This window comes from Nomia melanderi, chromosome 11, assembly GCF_051020985.1.
Source record: "Nomia melanderi isolate GNS246 chromosome 11, iyNomMela1, whole genome shotgun sequence".
In the NCBI taxonomy this organism is placed as follows: Eukaryota; Metazoa; Arthropoda; class Insecta; order Hymenoptera; family Halictidae; genus Nomia; species Nomia melanderi.
The window spans coordinates 16,598,752-16,613,907 of NC_135009.1; the positions used below are offsets into that span (position 1 = coordinate 16,598,752).

At 46.8% G+C, this 15,156-nt stretch overlaps 2 protein-coding genes across 3 annotated transcripts; one reads left to right on the forward strand and one right to left on the reverse strand.

Annotated features, from left to right (window-relative positions):
• The first annotated feature begins 1,001 nt into the window (after nt 1-1,001).
• On the forward strand, nt 1,002-9,447 carry alpha-Spec (alpha spectrin). 2 transcript variants are annotated; one of them, XM_031993698.2, is made up of 8 exons: nt 1,002-1,140; nt 1,265-1,497; nt 1,566-1,797; nt 1,880-5,496; nt 5,580-5,624; nt 5,955-8,916; nt 9,011-9,177; nt 9,255-9,447. In XM_031993698.2, the coding sequence occupies exons 2-8, from the start codon at nt 1,348-1,350 to the stop codon at nt 9,381-9,383; spliced, it is 7,302 nt and encodes a 2,433-aa protein (XP_031849558.1). In that variant the 5' UTR covers nt 1,002-1,140; nt 1,265-1,347; the 3' UTR covers nt 9,384-9,447. The 2 variants fall into 2 exon arrangements, with proteins under 2 accessions (XP_031849558.1, XP_031849559.1); XM_031993699.2 differs by lacking the exon at nt 5,580-5,624.
• A 106-nt stretch (nt 9,448-9,553) lies between these two features.
• Nucleotides 9,554-11,772, reverse strand: LOC116434869 (WD repeat-containing protein 46). The gene is made up of 6 exons (XM_031993700.2): nt 11,603-11,772; nt 10,807-11,498; nt 10,418-10,734; nt 10,020-10,344; nt 9,822-9,935; nt 9,554-9,756 (listed from the first exon to the last, which is right to left on the reverse strand). The coding sequence occupies exons 1-6, from the start codon at nt 11,613-11,615 to the stop codon at nt 9,649-9,651; spliced, it is 1,569 nt and encodes a 522-aa protein (XP_031849560.1). The 5' UTR covers nt 11,616-11,772; the 3' UTR covers nt 9,554-9,648.
• Nucleotides 11,773-15,156: the final 3,384 nt, after the last annotated feature.

Here is a 15,156-nt window from a genome sequence, read left to right on the forward strand (position 1 = left end):
AACGATTAGAGGGAAAGAGAAAAAGAGATATTCAGAAACAATTTTTGGTACACGAGGAATTTTTTCATATCGCACTCTTTGCATATACCGCGTATATCGGGCGAGAGATATATTATTAAAAGATGAAGAAAATTATGTAAGATAGTAAAGAAAGTGAGAAAGGAAGCGAGAAAGAATGAGAAGAGTGCACGGCGATGAAAACAGAGAGAGAGAGAGAGAGAGAGAGAGAGAGAGCGAGGACCGAGCGAACGTGTGAGAGAGTGTGCGAGTGAAAGAGAGCTAGGACACACATGGAAATACATCAGAGTACAATGGACAAAAAAAGCAAGTACCTATGAATAGTACCACTTCTATACACGATAAAACATCCACTTATAAACAATGAACGAGATGACACTACAACAAGAAATCATCCTATTTTTAGGTGAATTAAATTTACATATTACATTACGATTGACTACGCTACAAGATATTTTAACAGATAAGACTTTACCGTAATAGGGATAAATCTATGATTATTTACCTTGTAAAATAATTACGAAGACACGATGGATTGACGTAAGGAACTCTAATGTAACGTTCTGTGATTCGTTGTTTGTAGGTGAAATTTAATAAAAGATTACCGTATCATACACCGATCATCTTTATTTCGTTACCTGTCGCATGATTCGCTAGATACGATTAGAAGAAATCATTTCAGCCGTCCACTTCGTTCGATTGCAATTGGATGTTTCGTTTGAAAATTACGGAACGTCGTTCCGCTTATGGATTCTCCCTACGAGAAGTACTTTCGATTAACAGGGTGTATCGTCGATAATGAAAATCTGTCTATAAAACACGTTAATCTTCGATAAAAGTTACTTATCATTGTTTGAAATATTGTCCGCATTCGGTAAGTGCCTAATAAAGATGATTACGCAGCGATGACGTAACGACTATAATGGACTGAATTGATAAAGCGCGCCTATTAAGCTCTCGTCCGATTGGTCGAACGCTCGAACGGCCGACCAATGGCCGACGTGGGTTCCCGAGGAAACGTCTCTCCCAGCAGTGTTACACGTAGGACGGCCGTAGTCAGTATCGAACCACGGACGTGGATGAGTGTCGCTGAGCGCGTCGATCATCAGGAAATCGTACGAAGTATGTGTCACTTTTCTGTTCTTTCGCACGCTAATCATCGAAACCACAGCGAAACCAGTTGATAACCGTTCGGGAGTATCGCGAAAGAAGCGTTTTATTTAGGCCGGACTTATTGATTTCGCAGCGAACTACTTTGCCACACCCCGTGGCCATTTTGGACAGAAGTGATTGCTCTCCAGACGTGTCCAAGGCTGAACAGCTCCTGTCATGGATCAGATCACGCCGAAGGAAGTGAAGATTCTGGAGAATCCAGAGGACATTCAAGAGAGGAGGGAGCAGGTGCTGGGTCGGTACGCGAATTTCAAGGCGGAGGCTCGCAACAAACGGGACAAGCTCGAGGACTCCCGTCGCTTTCAGGTACGTTTTTTGCTCGTTTGTTTTTGCCCTCGTTCCGTGCAGTCCGATGACGTTTTGTTCGTCGACAGTACTTTAAGCGAGATGCGGACGAACTCGAAGGATGGATCTACGAGAAATTGCAAGCTGCTTCCGACGAGAGCTACAAAGACCCGACGAATCTTCAAGCGAAGATACAGAAACATCAAGCATTCGAGGCAGAGGTTGCGGCTCACTCCAATGCTATAGTGTCATTGGATAACACGGGCTCCGAGATGATAGCTCAGCATCACTTTGCCAGCGATGTAATTCGTAAAAGATTAGGCATGTCATTGACATTTTCTAGCTATGTCGCGTACTTTGTACCATGGAAGTTGTACTAAGAGACCTTACGTTGTTTCCACAGAGGAGCTTCATCGCCTGTGGGAGTTGCTGCTCTCTCGTTTGGCAGAGAAGGGCCTCAAACTGCAACAGGCCTTGGTCCTCGTACAGTTCCTCAGACACTGCGACGAAGTAATGTTTTGGATTCACGACAAAGAAGCCTTTGTAACAACCGATGAATTTGGGCACGATTTGGAACACGTCGAAGTGCTTCAAAGGAAATTTGACGAATTTCAAAAGGATATGGCGAGCCAGGAGTACAGAGTGACAGAAGTAAACGAACTGGCAGACAAACTACTCTTGGACGGTCACCCCGAACGAGATACGATTCTACGCAGGAAGGAAGAACTGAATGAATCTTGGCAGAGGCTTAAACAACTTGCCGTTCTGAGACAAGAGAAACTTTTCGGAGCTCACGAGATTCAGAGATTCAATCGGGACGCGGATGAGACGATGGCTTGGATCGCCGAGAAGGACGTTGTTCTGTCTTCGGACGACTTTGGTCGGGACCTCGCGAGCGTACAGACGCTGCAAAGAAAACACGAGGGCATTGAACGTGATTTGGCAGCACTGGAAGATAAAGTCTACTCTTTGGGAACCGAGGCCGATCGTCTGGCAGCTATTCATCAGGCGGATCATTCGAAGCAGATTCAATCTAAGCGCGCGGAGATTTTGCAGTCGTGGGAAAGCCTTACAGCGAAAGCGAAGGAGCGACGTTTGAAACTGGACGAGTCTTACTATTTGCACAGATTCTTGGCTGATTACAGGGATCTGGTTTCTTGGATGAACGACATGCGAGCGATCATATCGGCTGATGAATTGGCAAAGGACGTAGCTGGCGCAGAAGCCCTTGTCGACAGACATCAGGAGCACAAAGGTGAAATCGATGCCAGAGCCGATAGTTTCGATGCAACTACGTTAGCTGGCAATAAGCTTTTGGAAAAGAAACATTACGCTGCCGAGGAGGTAGCTAGGAAATTGAACTCCTTGGCAGAAGACAAGCAGTCTCTGCTGAGCCTCTGGGAGAAGAGGAGAATTTTGTATGAACAGTGCGTGGATTTACAACTGTTCTACCGAGACACGGAACAAGCGGACGCGTGGATGGCCAAGCAAGAAGCATTCTTGGCGAACGAAGATTTGGGAGATTCTCTCGACAGCGTGGAAGCTTTGATAAAGAAACACGAGGACTTCGACAAGTCTCTCGCCGCTCAGGAAGACAAGATCAAAATACTGGACGAATTCGCCGGTAAACTGATCGAGGGTGAACATTACGCTGCGGACGACGTGGCACAGAGACGCGAGTCCCTCTTAGAGAGACGCGCGATTCTTCTGGAGAAGTCCGCGCAGAGGAGGCGGCGATTGGAAGACGCGTACAAGCTGCAACAATTCGAACGTGACTGCGACGAGACCAAGGGTTGGGTTAACGAGAAACTGAAGTTCGCCACCGACGACAGCTACTTGGACCCTACCAATCTGAACGGCAAGGTGCAGAAGCATCAGAACTTCGAGCAAGAATTGAACGCCAACAGGACTCGAATGGAAGAGATGGTGGCAACTGGTCAGGAGCTGATCGAAGGCGATCACTACGCGAGCGATCGTATTCGCACTCGCACCGACGAGATCATGGTTCTATGGGATTGCCTGACCCACGCCACCGAGAAGAAAGGCGCGAAGTTGCAGGAAGCGTCCCAACAGCAGCAATTCAATCGCACCGTCGAGGACATCGAATTGTGGCTGTCCGAGGTCGAGGGTCAACTGATGTCCGAAGATTATGGCAAGGATTTAACCAGCGTGCAGAATCTTCAGAAGAAGCATGCCTTATTGGAGGCCGACGTCGCTTCTCACTCGGACAGAATCGAGAGCATCGCTCAGGCCGCCGATCAGTTCGTCAAGTCGGGCCACTTCGACGCCAACAATATCAAAGTCAAGCAGGAACAGTTGCAGGCCCGATACGCCGCGCTGCAGCGGCCTATGAGTATCCGCAAGCAACGGCTCATCGACTCTTTGCAGGTGCAGCAGTTGTTCAGGGACATCGAGGACGAGGAAGCTTGGATCCGAGAGAAGGAGCCGGTCGCCGCGTCCACCAACCGTGGCCGTGATCTGATCGGTGTGCAGAATTTGCAGAAGAAACATCAAGCAGTCCTGGCCGAGATAAATAACCACGAGCCACGCGTGGCAGCCGTGTGCCAGGCTGGAGCGACGATGCTGCAGGAAAGCCACTTCGCCGCCGAAGAGATTAGCCAACGTTTGGCCGCCCTGGACGAGCACTGGGGACAGCTCAAGGAGAAGGCTCGACAGCGCAAGAACGACCTGGACGATTCTCTTCAGGCGCATCAGTACTTCGCAGACTCGAACGAAGCCGAGTCCTGGATAAAGGAGAAGAGACCCATCGTGTTGAACGCTGACTACGGGAAGGACGAGGACAGCTCCGAGGCTCTTCTGAAGAAGCACGAGGCGTTGGTCAGCGACTTGGAGGCTTTCGCGAGCACCATAGCTGCGCTGGAGGAACAGGCTCACTCGTGTCGCCAGCAGGAAGCGCCGACGGTCGATATCACCGGGAAGGAGTGCGTCGTCGCCCTCTACGACTACACCGAGAAATCGCCCAGGGAAGTGTCCATGAAGAAAGGCGACACGTTGACCCTGCTGAACTCCAACAACAAAGACTGGTGGAAGGTCGAGGTGAACGATCGTCAAGGATTCGTTCCAGCTGCGTACGTGAAACGGGTGGAGCCGGAGGCAGGATGGAGCGCCTCCCTGCAGGACTTGACCAGGGAACTGAGTTCCATCGGAGCCAGGCAGGCGCAGATCGAGTTCCAGTACGAGGATCTGCTGAGAGTCGCGCGGGAACGACAGAATAAACTGAACGAGACCGCGAAGGCTTACGTGCTCGTCAGGGAAGCTGCGGAGTTGGCCACTTGGATCAAAGACAAGGAGAACCACGCACAAGTCCAAGACGTCGGCGAGGACCTGGAACAGGTGGAGGTGATGCAGAAGAAGTTCGACGACTTCCAGGCGGACCTGAAGGCCAACGAGGTGCGACTGGCCGAGATGAACGAGATTGCTGTGCAGTTGATGAGCCTGGGACAGACGGAGGCGGCGTTGAAGATCCAGACGCAGATCCAGGACCTCAACGAGAAGTGGACCAGTCTGCAAACCCTAACAGCCGAGCGCGCGAATCAGTTGGGCTCGGCCCACGAGGTGCAACGTTTCCATCGCGACGTCGACGAGACCAAGGATTGGATCCGGGAGAAGGACGCGGCTTTGAACAACGACGACCTTGGAAAGGATCTGCGCAGCGTGCAGGCCCTGCAGCGTAAACACGAGGGCCTCGAGAGAGACTTGGCTGCGCTGGGAGACAAGATCAAGCAGCTGGACGAGACGGCCAACCGTTTGATGCAGAGTCATCCCGAGACCGCGGAGCAGACCTACGCGAAGCAGAAAGAGATCAACGAGGAATGGACTCAGCTCACAGCGAAGGCCAACAGCAGGAAGGAGAAATTGCTCGACTCGTACGACTTGCAACGTTTCCTCAGCGATTACAGGGATCTGATGGCTTGGATCAACTCGATGATGGGTCTGGTGGCTACCGAGGAGCTGGCTTCCGATTCCACCGGTGCCGAAGCTTTGCTGGATCGCCATCAGGTGAGTGTCGGCCCCGCAAACGATTATGGATATCACAAACGTCCACTTACTCAACAGTCGTTCACCAGTCGTTTAAATTATAGAATCACAGAGCAGAGATAGATGCACGATACGGCGTACTTCCAGAGGTATCAAAGTGTTTCAGCATGAATCGAACCAATCTGCGACTTTGCCTCTGAGTATATTCATGCAATTAATTATTTGACAAACGTTTCCGTCGTTGGCCCATTGTCCTCGTCGAAGAGGGTGGGCCGGCGAATCGATGTTTTTGTCATGAAGACACGCCTATTAACACTTTGAACAATTCTGAGCTTCTCATAGTGCGATCTCGCTGCCTTCTCGCTGCTTATCGTAGTATCTATTGTCGAGTGGATTGAAACATATGCGCAACATGAGTGTGAATCCCCGTCGAGTCCATGGAAAGTCCGTGCGATGAACCTTGGTCTCTTGTGTTATAGGAACATCGAATCGAAATCGACGCCAGAGCTGGTACCTTCCAAGCGTTCGAGCTCTTCGGGCAGCAGCTTCTGCAGTCCAGCCATTATGCCAGCGTCGAGATTCAGGAGAAGCTGGAGTCCATGTCGGAAGCGAGGCAGGAACTGGAGAAAGCCTGGGTTCAGCGACGCATGCAGTTGGACCAGAATCTGGAGTTGCAGCTTTTCTGCAGGGACTGCGAACAGGCGGAGAACTGGATGAGCGCCAGGGAAGCTTTCCTGAGCAGCGCGGACACCGTGGACAGCAGCGACAATGTCGAAGCACTGATCAAAAAGCACGAGGACTTCGACAAGGCGATCAAGTCGCACGAGGATAAGATCGCTACGCTCCAAACTCTGGCGGACCAGTTGATAGCCGCTGAGCATTATGCCGCGAAACCGATCGACGACAGACGTTGTCAAGTCTTGGACCGTTGGAAACACCTGAAGGACGCTCTCATCGAGAAACGCTCGAAACTGGGAGAGTCTCAGACCTTGCAACAATTCTCGCGAGACGCCGACGAGATGGAAAATTGGATCGCCGAGAAGTTGCAGTTGGCTACCGAAGAGAACTACAAGGATCCCGCGAACATTCAGTCCAAGCATCAGAAACATCAAGCCTTCGAGGCAGAGTTGGCGGCGAACGCGGACAGGATTCAGTCGGTTCTCGCCATGGGTGGTAACTTGATAGAGAAACATCAGTGCGCGGGCTCCGAGGATGCCGTTCAGAAAAGACTGGCCTCGATCGCCGATCAATGGGAGTATCTTACTCAGAAAACGACCGAGAAGTCCATGAAACTGAAGGAGGCGAACAAACAGCGTACCTACATAGCTGCGGTCAAGGACCTTGACTTCTGGCTCGGCGAAGTCGAGAGTTTGCTGACGTCCGAGGACGCGGGCAAAGATCTGGCCTCCGTGCAGAATCTGATGAAGAAGCACCAGTTGGTGGAAGCCGATATCCAGGCGCACGAGGAGAGGATCAAAGACATGAACGCCCAAGCGGATTCTCTGATAGAAAGCGGACAGTTCGACGCAGCCGGCATCCAGGAGAAACGTCAGAGCATAAACGAGCGTTACGAGAGAATCCGTAATTTGGCTGCTCACAGGCAAGCCAGACTCAACGAAGCCAACACCTTGCATCAGTTCTTCAGGGACATCGCCGACGAGGAGTCCTGGATCAAGGAGAAGAAGCTGTTGGTCGGTTCGGACGACTACGGTCGTGACCTTACCGGTGTCCAAAACCTGAAGAAGAAACACAAGAGGCTGGAGGCTGAATTGGGCAGTCACGAGCCAGCTATACAGGCAGTCCAGGAAGCTGGAGAGAAGCTGATGGACGTTTCGAATTTGGGCGTTCCTGAGATAGAACAACGTCTGAAGTTACTGAATCAGGCATGGGCGGAACTGAAGCAACTAGCCGCCACTAGAGGACAGAAGCTGGACGAGTCGCTGACCTATCAACAATTCTTGGCCAAGGTCGAGGAAGAGGAAGCTTGGATCACGGAGAAGCAGCAACTGCTGTCCGTAGAAGACTACGGAGACACCATGGCGGCTGTTCAAGGTTTACTGAAGAAACACGACGCGTTCGAGACCGATTTCGCCGTTCACGGGGACCGTTGCAAGGGCATATGCGAAGCTGGCGAGGCTCTGATCAAAGCTGGCAACCATCGCGCGGATGCTATAGCTCAAAGATGCGCACAGCTGCGTAACAAGCTGGAACAACTCGGCGCTCTCGCGGCTAGAAGGAAGACTAGGTTGAACGATAATTCCGCTTACCTGCAGTTCATGTGGAAGGCTGATGTCGTCGAGTCATGGATAGCCGACAAAGAGACCCACGTTCGTTCAGAGGAGTTCGGAAGAGACCTTTCCACCGTTCAAACGCTTCTTACCAAGCAGGAGACGTTCGACGCGGGTCTGCACGCATTCGAGCACGAGGGGATACAGAACATCACGTCGCTGAAGGAAATGCTGGTGGATTCTGGTCACGACCAAACGCCCAGCATACAGAAACGCCACGCGGACGTTATTGCTCGCTGGCAGAAACTTCTGGCCGACTCTGACGCCAGGAAGCAACGTCTGTTGAGAATGCAGGATCAGTTCAGGCAAATCGAGGAACTGTACCTGACGTTCGCCAAGAAAGCGTCCGCATTCAACTCGTGGTTCGAGAACGCCGAGGAAGATCTCACCGACCCCGTCCGCTGCAACAGCATCGAGGAAATCCGTGCTCTGAGAGAAGCTCACGCGCAATTCCAAGCCAGTCTGTCCTCCGCCGAAGCCGACTTCGAAGCTCTGGCTGCTCTCGACAGACAGATCAAGAGCTTCAACGTTGGCCCCAATCCGTACACATGGTTCACAATGGAAGCGTTGGAAGACACATGGCGAAACCTGCAGAAGATAATCAAGGAGCGTGACGTGGAGCTTGCGAAGGAAGCCGAGCGCCAGGAAGAGAACGACAAACTCCGCAAAGAGTTCGCCCAGCATGCCAACGCGTTCCATCAGTGGTTAGCTGGAACGAGGACCTCCATGATGGAGGGATCCGGAACGTTGGAGGAGCAATTGGAAGCCACGAAGAGGAAGACGCAAGAGGTGCGAGCGCGTCGTCAGGACTTAAAGAAGATAGAAGATCTGGGTGCGATTCTGGAGGAACACCTGATTCTGGACAACCGGTATACAGAGCACAGTACCGTCGGACTGGCGCAACAATGGGACCAGTTGGATCAACTGGGAATGCGAATGCAGCACAACTTGGAACAACAGATACAAGCAAGGAATCAGTCCGGTGTTTCGGAAGATGCTCTCAAAGAATTCTCCATGATGTTCAAGCACTTCGACAAGGACAAGAGCGGACGTCTAAACCACCAAGAATTTAAATCCTGCCTGAGAGCGCTTGGTTATGATCTACCGATGGTGGAAGAAGGTCAACCGGATCCAGAGTTTGAAAACATCCTTGGTTTGTTATTTCTCAGTGCTCATTTTATTTCTGTAGATGTTACATGTAAGGTTGTTTTCTTCTAATGACATTGTTGCCTTTTGTTTTGCATCAGATATCGTGGACCCTAACAGAGACGGTTACGTGTCGTTGCAAGAGTACATGGCGTTCATGATCAGCAAGGAAACGGAGAACGTGCAAAGCTCCGAAGAAATCGAGAATGCCTTCCGCGCGATCACAGCCGCAGATCGACCATACGTTACGAAAGAGGAACTGTATGCTGTGAGTATAATTCAAGACGAGCTTGTAACTATAAGCTCGGCAAGTATGTTGTTTTCTAACGGTGCGTTTGTTTTCAGAACCTTACCAAGGAAATGGCCGATTATTGCGTTGCCCGTATGAAGCCGTACGTCGATCCGAAGACAGAACGACCGATCACAGGGGCATTAGATTATATTGAATTTACTCGCACTCTGTTCCAAAATTAATCGCAGTTACATAAGTTATTTTCTTTTTAATACGACATTAAATTATAGCAGCAGAAACGCAGAACGCTCACTCGTTTTATTAAACACCTCGCTACTTTCACATAACGTGTACATGATGACAACTTGGAATATTACGCATCATTGAACTACCTTAGGAAATAAATTATACATTTAAAGTAGAAATTCCAAACGGTTTAATTACAATTAGATGAATTTACATAGAGAATCGACGAGTTTTAGAAAGTTTCAAATTACGCGATACAAATTATCTAGATTCCGACACGAATCTGTTCAATACTCCGTAATTCTTTTTCGGTCCGTTTTTCTTCGTGTCTGGTCGTGACTTCGCTTTTCGCAAAATGTTAATAAATTCCTGGAACCATAAATATTTAGTATTTGCAACGCACGCATGTAGCAAGTAGTGATTTACACGCTTACCTTTCGGTTACGGTCCTTCAGAATCTTTTTATTTTTAATTACTTTGGCCGTGCCACCCTTTCCTTTAGCTTTTGTTCTGCGTGGTTTATAGTCTATACTTTTTGGTTTAAGGAACTGCAAATAGAGTACACCAAATATTATATTCGTCATTCGTTACAATTATGATCGATTAACGTATTCACTTTACTCGATACTCACCAAGAGCTTGTTCTTCTCCTCCACCTTATGCCTCAAACTAGGCACATCCACCTCTGTTATGGCAACTGGATCCATTGTAATTAATTCCGGTTGAATCTTATCTAGAAGAGCTTTCACTTCAGCCTCGCGTCTTTGAGCCTTGGTTTGGAACGGATTGCTTTCTAGAGCATCGTAATTAGCTTCTCCGCTTCCAGGGACCAGAAGAGAGGCCACTCCTATCGACGTACCGACGCCTAGGACATCTTCGAATGGACAAAAGTGCAAACTGGTCACGCTTCCTTGTCCTCTGTGTCTCAAATATGGTCTCATTCCTTCGGCCGCAGGTCTAATGAGAATAATAAAAATTGGTACAAGTTGTCTTCACCGTTATAATACAGGAATTACTGTAGACGTTTTACCTAAAAATTTCCACTACATTTCCCATTCCCATTGCCAGGTGACCACGCTGACTGTAAGATAACTGTTGTACAGGATATCGTGTACGATAATTGAACACTGGACCTGATAACTGTCTAACATCCCAAACCTTTAGAAGGCCGGCTGGACAGCTAGTTGCCATATAAGTTCCATGCGGATGAACCGCACATGCTCTTATTGCCTGAGTATGGCACAACATCTTTGCTAATGGCCTCTTACTGTTTGGAGACCACATAGAAACCACTCCTTTCGAATCACCCACGCAAAGTACTGCATTACTTGGATTTTGAGTCATTACCTGTGAAAAAGAAATCACTTATTATGTCTGTATATAATTTAACTAACATGCGTGTATATGTACACAACTGACATGTATGTTTCCTAATCTGGTATTGGTAGGTTTCGTAACAAGTTGTCCTATAGAGGTATCAAGCCAAGTCAAGTAACCCTCTCTGGAAGCACTGGCAAGTAAAAAGTGATAAGGCAGAAACTCTAATCTGTTCACATTATGCATTTGCTTTATACAATGAAGTTCAATGCCTTGATTATCGTATACGTATACCCATGACTTTTGTGCTACAGCATACATTGTTTCTATGTGCAACCATGACACATCGTGCACCGATTCCATTACATTCATCTCACAGGCTAAGTTTTTTGTAACCCAATCTAAAGCAGCTACATGTCCTTTCCTTCCACCAAGAAGTAAATGTCTACCATTCTTCGTGTACCTTATACGGTAACAACCAAAACCTAATCTCAATGTAAAATGCTTAGTCGCGCTAGTTATGTCTGCATTTTCTGCAATTTGTTTCTGTTTATAAAACATAGTCGAATATCCTGGATCTGCTTCCAGACAACCATAATCTTCGGTCAGCAATAATTCTGCTCGGGCTGCAGCTTTTATCGTATGATCTATGACTCTCTCGTTTCTTTCTAATTTTTGTTTTTGTATCTTACTCTTTATTTTAGATGTTGCAACTTGCACATTAACCCCTTCACCTCTGCTGTGCTTTTTTAATAATTCCTCATCAATGGGTGGTCGCTTACGATACTTCTTTCCTGTAAATATTGACCGTTACAAATAATCTCCTTTGATAAACGTCTCAAACATAAGAGATACATCCAGGAAAAAATAAACGGTACTTATAGAATTCAGAACTTACTTATACGGTCCATTTTGCTTTAGTATTTTCCAAGCTTAGAACTGTAACATTACTTAACAGACAACAAAACAGTTCAGTGTGTCATTCGGGATTTAATTCTAACCAAAAACACGTGTCCCAAAAGTTACGAACCATTCCGAAAAAGGTAACTGTCGACTGACCCGCCATCTAGCGGTAGGGAATTTTCGAAGCTTTCCCCTATCCCTGTAATGTGTAAGACAAGGACAGAGCTACTGTGCGACAAGGACAGAGACACCATTCCCGATTTTACCTCCATCGAGAAAGCATCTCATCAGTCCCTGGTACGTACTCGCGAAGCATCAGGACCAAGGAGGTATCCTTTCGAAGTTTCGCCATCTAGCGGTAGCAGCTCCGAACTAAATGCGACATCGATGAGAAAAAACAAGCAAATCAACAGGTAAATCATTAATAACTCAACTCCTACGAATCATTTATTAACATTGGTAATTCAGAATCATAGAATGCAACGTTCCCTACTTTCTCACATCACTTTGGATAGGATTTCGTGGCCCGTTAATTATTTCTTAATTATTCTTCTGCACGATGTTCTAAGATAATTCAGAATTTGTTGACAAATACCAAGCGAATCATTTAGTTTCTCACTTAGTACGCATAATTGTTGAACATTTGCGATTGAAGAAGTTAGCAGGAACTTTTAGAAACATTTCGGTACAAGTCGGAAGCATATATGAGTAGTAGTTAATGAGTTATTTGCGATTTTCGGATGTGTTGATTGCGTTCTATAAGAACGTAACGAGTTTCTACCTTGTATTTATATATCTAACCGTTTTATGTATAATTAATAATATTAATCAGGGTTCCTATAATATCATCGAGTGCGAGCGGTTAAACGTGGCACCGTTTTCGATGTTGAGGTCAAGGGTACCGGGTCGTGGTTGAGTCAGCTTCGCGTATATAAGCAAGAGCCCGGCAGTACGGAGCTCAGTCTGTCCCGAAATTTTGAGGCGTGAGGATCGGGGTTCCCAAGGGCCTTTTCACAGCGGCATTCCAGGAGCTTCTCAGAAAGGGCCACAGGGGTTTTTCGAGACGGTTTGTTTAGGCAGAACGAGTGGCTCGCAAGCTTCCAAACCTCAAAAGATCACCGTGCTCTCATACCATAGGACTCCAACTGAAAATGCTCACAATTTTAGAGCTCTTCGATGTTTTACGCTCCCGAAAATGCATCAACAGTTAGAAAGATGCAATCCCACGATACTCAAACAAAACAACCTATCAGTTTTAGATCTCTTGGGTCTTCCACTCTCCCAAAAATAGCTCAATAGTTCGAAAACTCTAGAGCCACACTACTCAAACTAAAAAAGGTCGCAGACTCAGAATTCTTAGATGTATAAATCTCTGAAAAATGGATCAAAAGCCAACATACCACAGGCCTCAAACAAAAAGAGCACAAAGTTCAGCTCTCCAGCGTATTAAGCGCCCCAATAGTAGGCTCAAAAGCACGAAATCCTTAATTCCCAGTGGCTCAAACTAAAAAAGCTAAAAAATTTAAACTCTCTAGGAACTTAAACTCTCGCAAGAATGGCTCAAAAGCTCTAATGACACGATGCTCAAACTAATAAAGCTCTAATTTTAGCTCCCTACGAAATTAAACTCCCCAAAAATGGCTCAAAAGCTCTAATGACACGATGCTCAAACTAATTAAGCTCTAATTTTAACTCCCTACGAATTAAAACTCTCCCAAAAATGGCTCAAAAGCTCGAGGGCCGTGACGAGTTGATGCTCAAACTAAAAAAGCTCGAAATTTAACTCCGTGGGAAATTCAGATATCCCAAAAATGGCTCAAAAGCTCGAGGGCCGTAACGAGTGCATACTCAAACTAAAAAAGCTCGAAATTTAAACTCCCTGGGAAATTCAACTGTCTACAAAACGGCTCAAAACTAGTTTGAGCAATGTGAAATTAAGACTTTCGAGCTTTTGAGCCATTTTTGGGTGATCTGAACTTCCCAGGGAGTTAAATTTCGAGCTTTTTTGGTTTGAGCATCGACTCGTTACGGCCCTCGAGCTTTTGAGCCATTTTTGGGAGAGTTTAATTTCGCAGCGAGTTTAAAATAGTGCTTTTTTAGTTTGAGCGTCGTGTCATTAGAGTTTTGAGCCATTTTGTGAGAGTTTAATTTCGTAGGGAGTTAAATTTAGAGCTTTATTAGTTTGAGCATGGTGTCATTAGAGCTTTTGAGCCATTTTGGGAAGTTAAATTTCGTAGGGAGTTAAATTTAGAGCTTTATTAGTTTGAGCATCGTGTCATTAGAGCTTTTGAGCCATTTTCGGGGGAGTTTAATTTCGTAGGGAGTTAAATAATAGAGCTTTATTAGTTTGAGCATCGTGTCATTAGAGCTTTTGAGCCATTTTCGGGGAGTTTAATTTCGTAGGGAGTTAAATATAGAGCTTTATTAGTTTGAGCATCGTGTCATTAGAGCTTTTGAGCCATTTTCGGGGGAGTTTAATTTCGTAGGGAGTTAAATTTAGAGCTTTATTAGTTTGAGCATCATGTCATTAGAGCTTTTGAGCCATTTTTGGGAGAGTTAAACCTTCGCGGGAGACCTTCGGAATCAGTGTGTGGAATCCTACGAGAGACCCTTCCGAGAAACTCTCAGAAGAGACACCTGCAAGAGACACTCATGAGAGATCCCCGCGAGAGCCCCCAAGATTTCATAGAGAGACCCTCTCTATTTCATAGAGAGATAAACGTTCCGTTTATACACTAAATGTCAATGTTATAAATAACTGCTCATTGTGAAATGTTTCATGAATATTGTATTTAATACACAGAACAGTACAGTCTTATCTGCTAAGAGGTGTTAAGATTACAATTAAAAAGAAATCGCTTTTAAAAATCCCGCCGTCTTCTCCAGGTTTACTGGCGCCACATATTGGGAGAATGCTCAAACTTGTAACCAAATAGTAGCGTCCAGTCTCCGCTAGGTGGTGCAACCAGAATGCTATCTCTATCCTTATCACTCTCTTGCAGTTATCCTTGTCTGTCTATACGATGAATTCGTGCGCCATCTATACCGAGGGTGGTGAAACTTCTAGTCACAGAGCACCTGAGTGTGACCGGCAGGTGATACCACGAATATGGCCGTGAAAAGACAGGGAGATGTATATGGGAAAGAGAAGGATATAGTTGATTGCTGCGTCACTTAGTGGGATCACCCCTCTACTGTTTACCTAGAAGTTTCAGCAGCCTCTAATTATTGGCGACACCAATTCTGGGAAAGGAGCGACAAGGATAAAAGCAGGGGAGCGATGTATACACGGTCGGTGTCACAGCCATACTGAGAGATCTGCCACTTCCGAGCCCTTTATATACCAGCACAGATGTCGTCACAGTCGCTTTGGTGAACTTCACTGTGGGTAACTATTGTCTACCAGTTTCACAATATTACCATAGAGATGGCGCTACAGTCTCTCCACTTGATTTTCCACATCGGTAACAGTTGCCTACCAGTTTGAGCAATTTACCACCGATGGCGCCACTATCTCTCACTTGATCTTCACCATCGGTAACAGTTGAC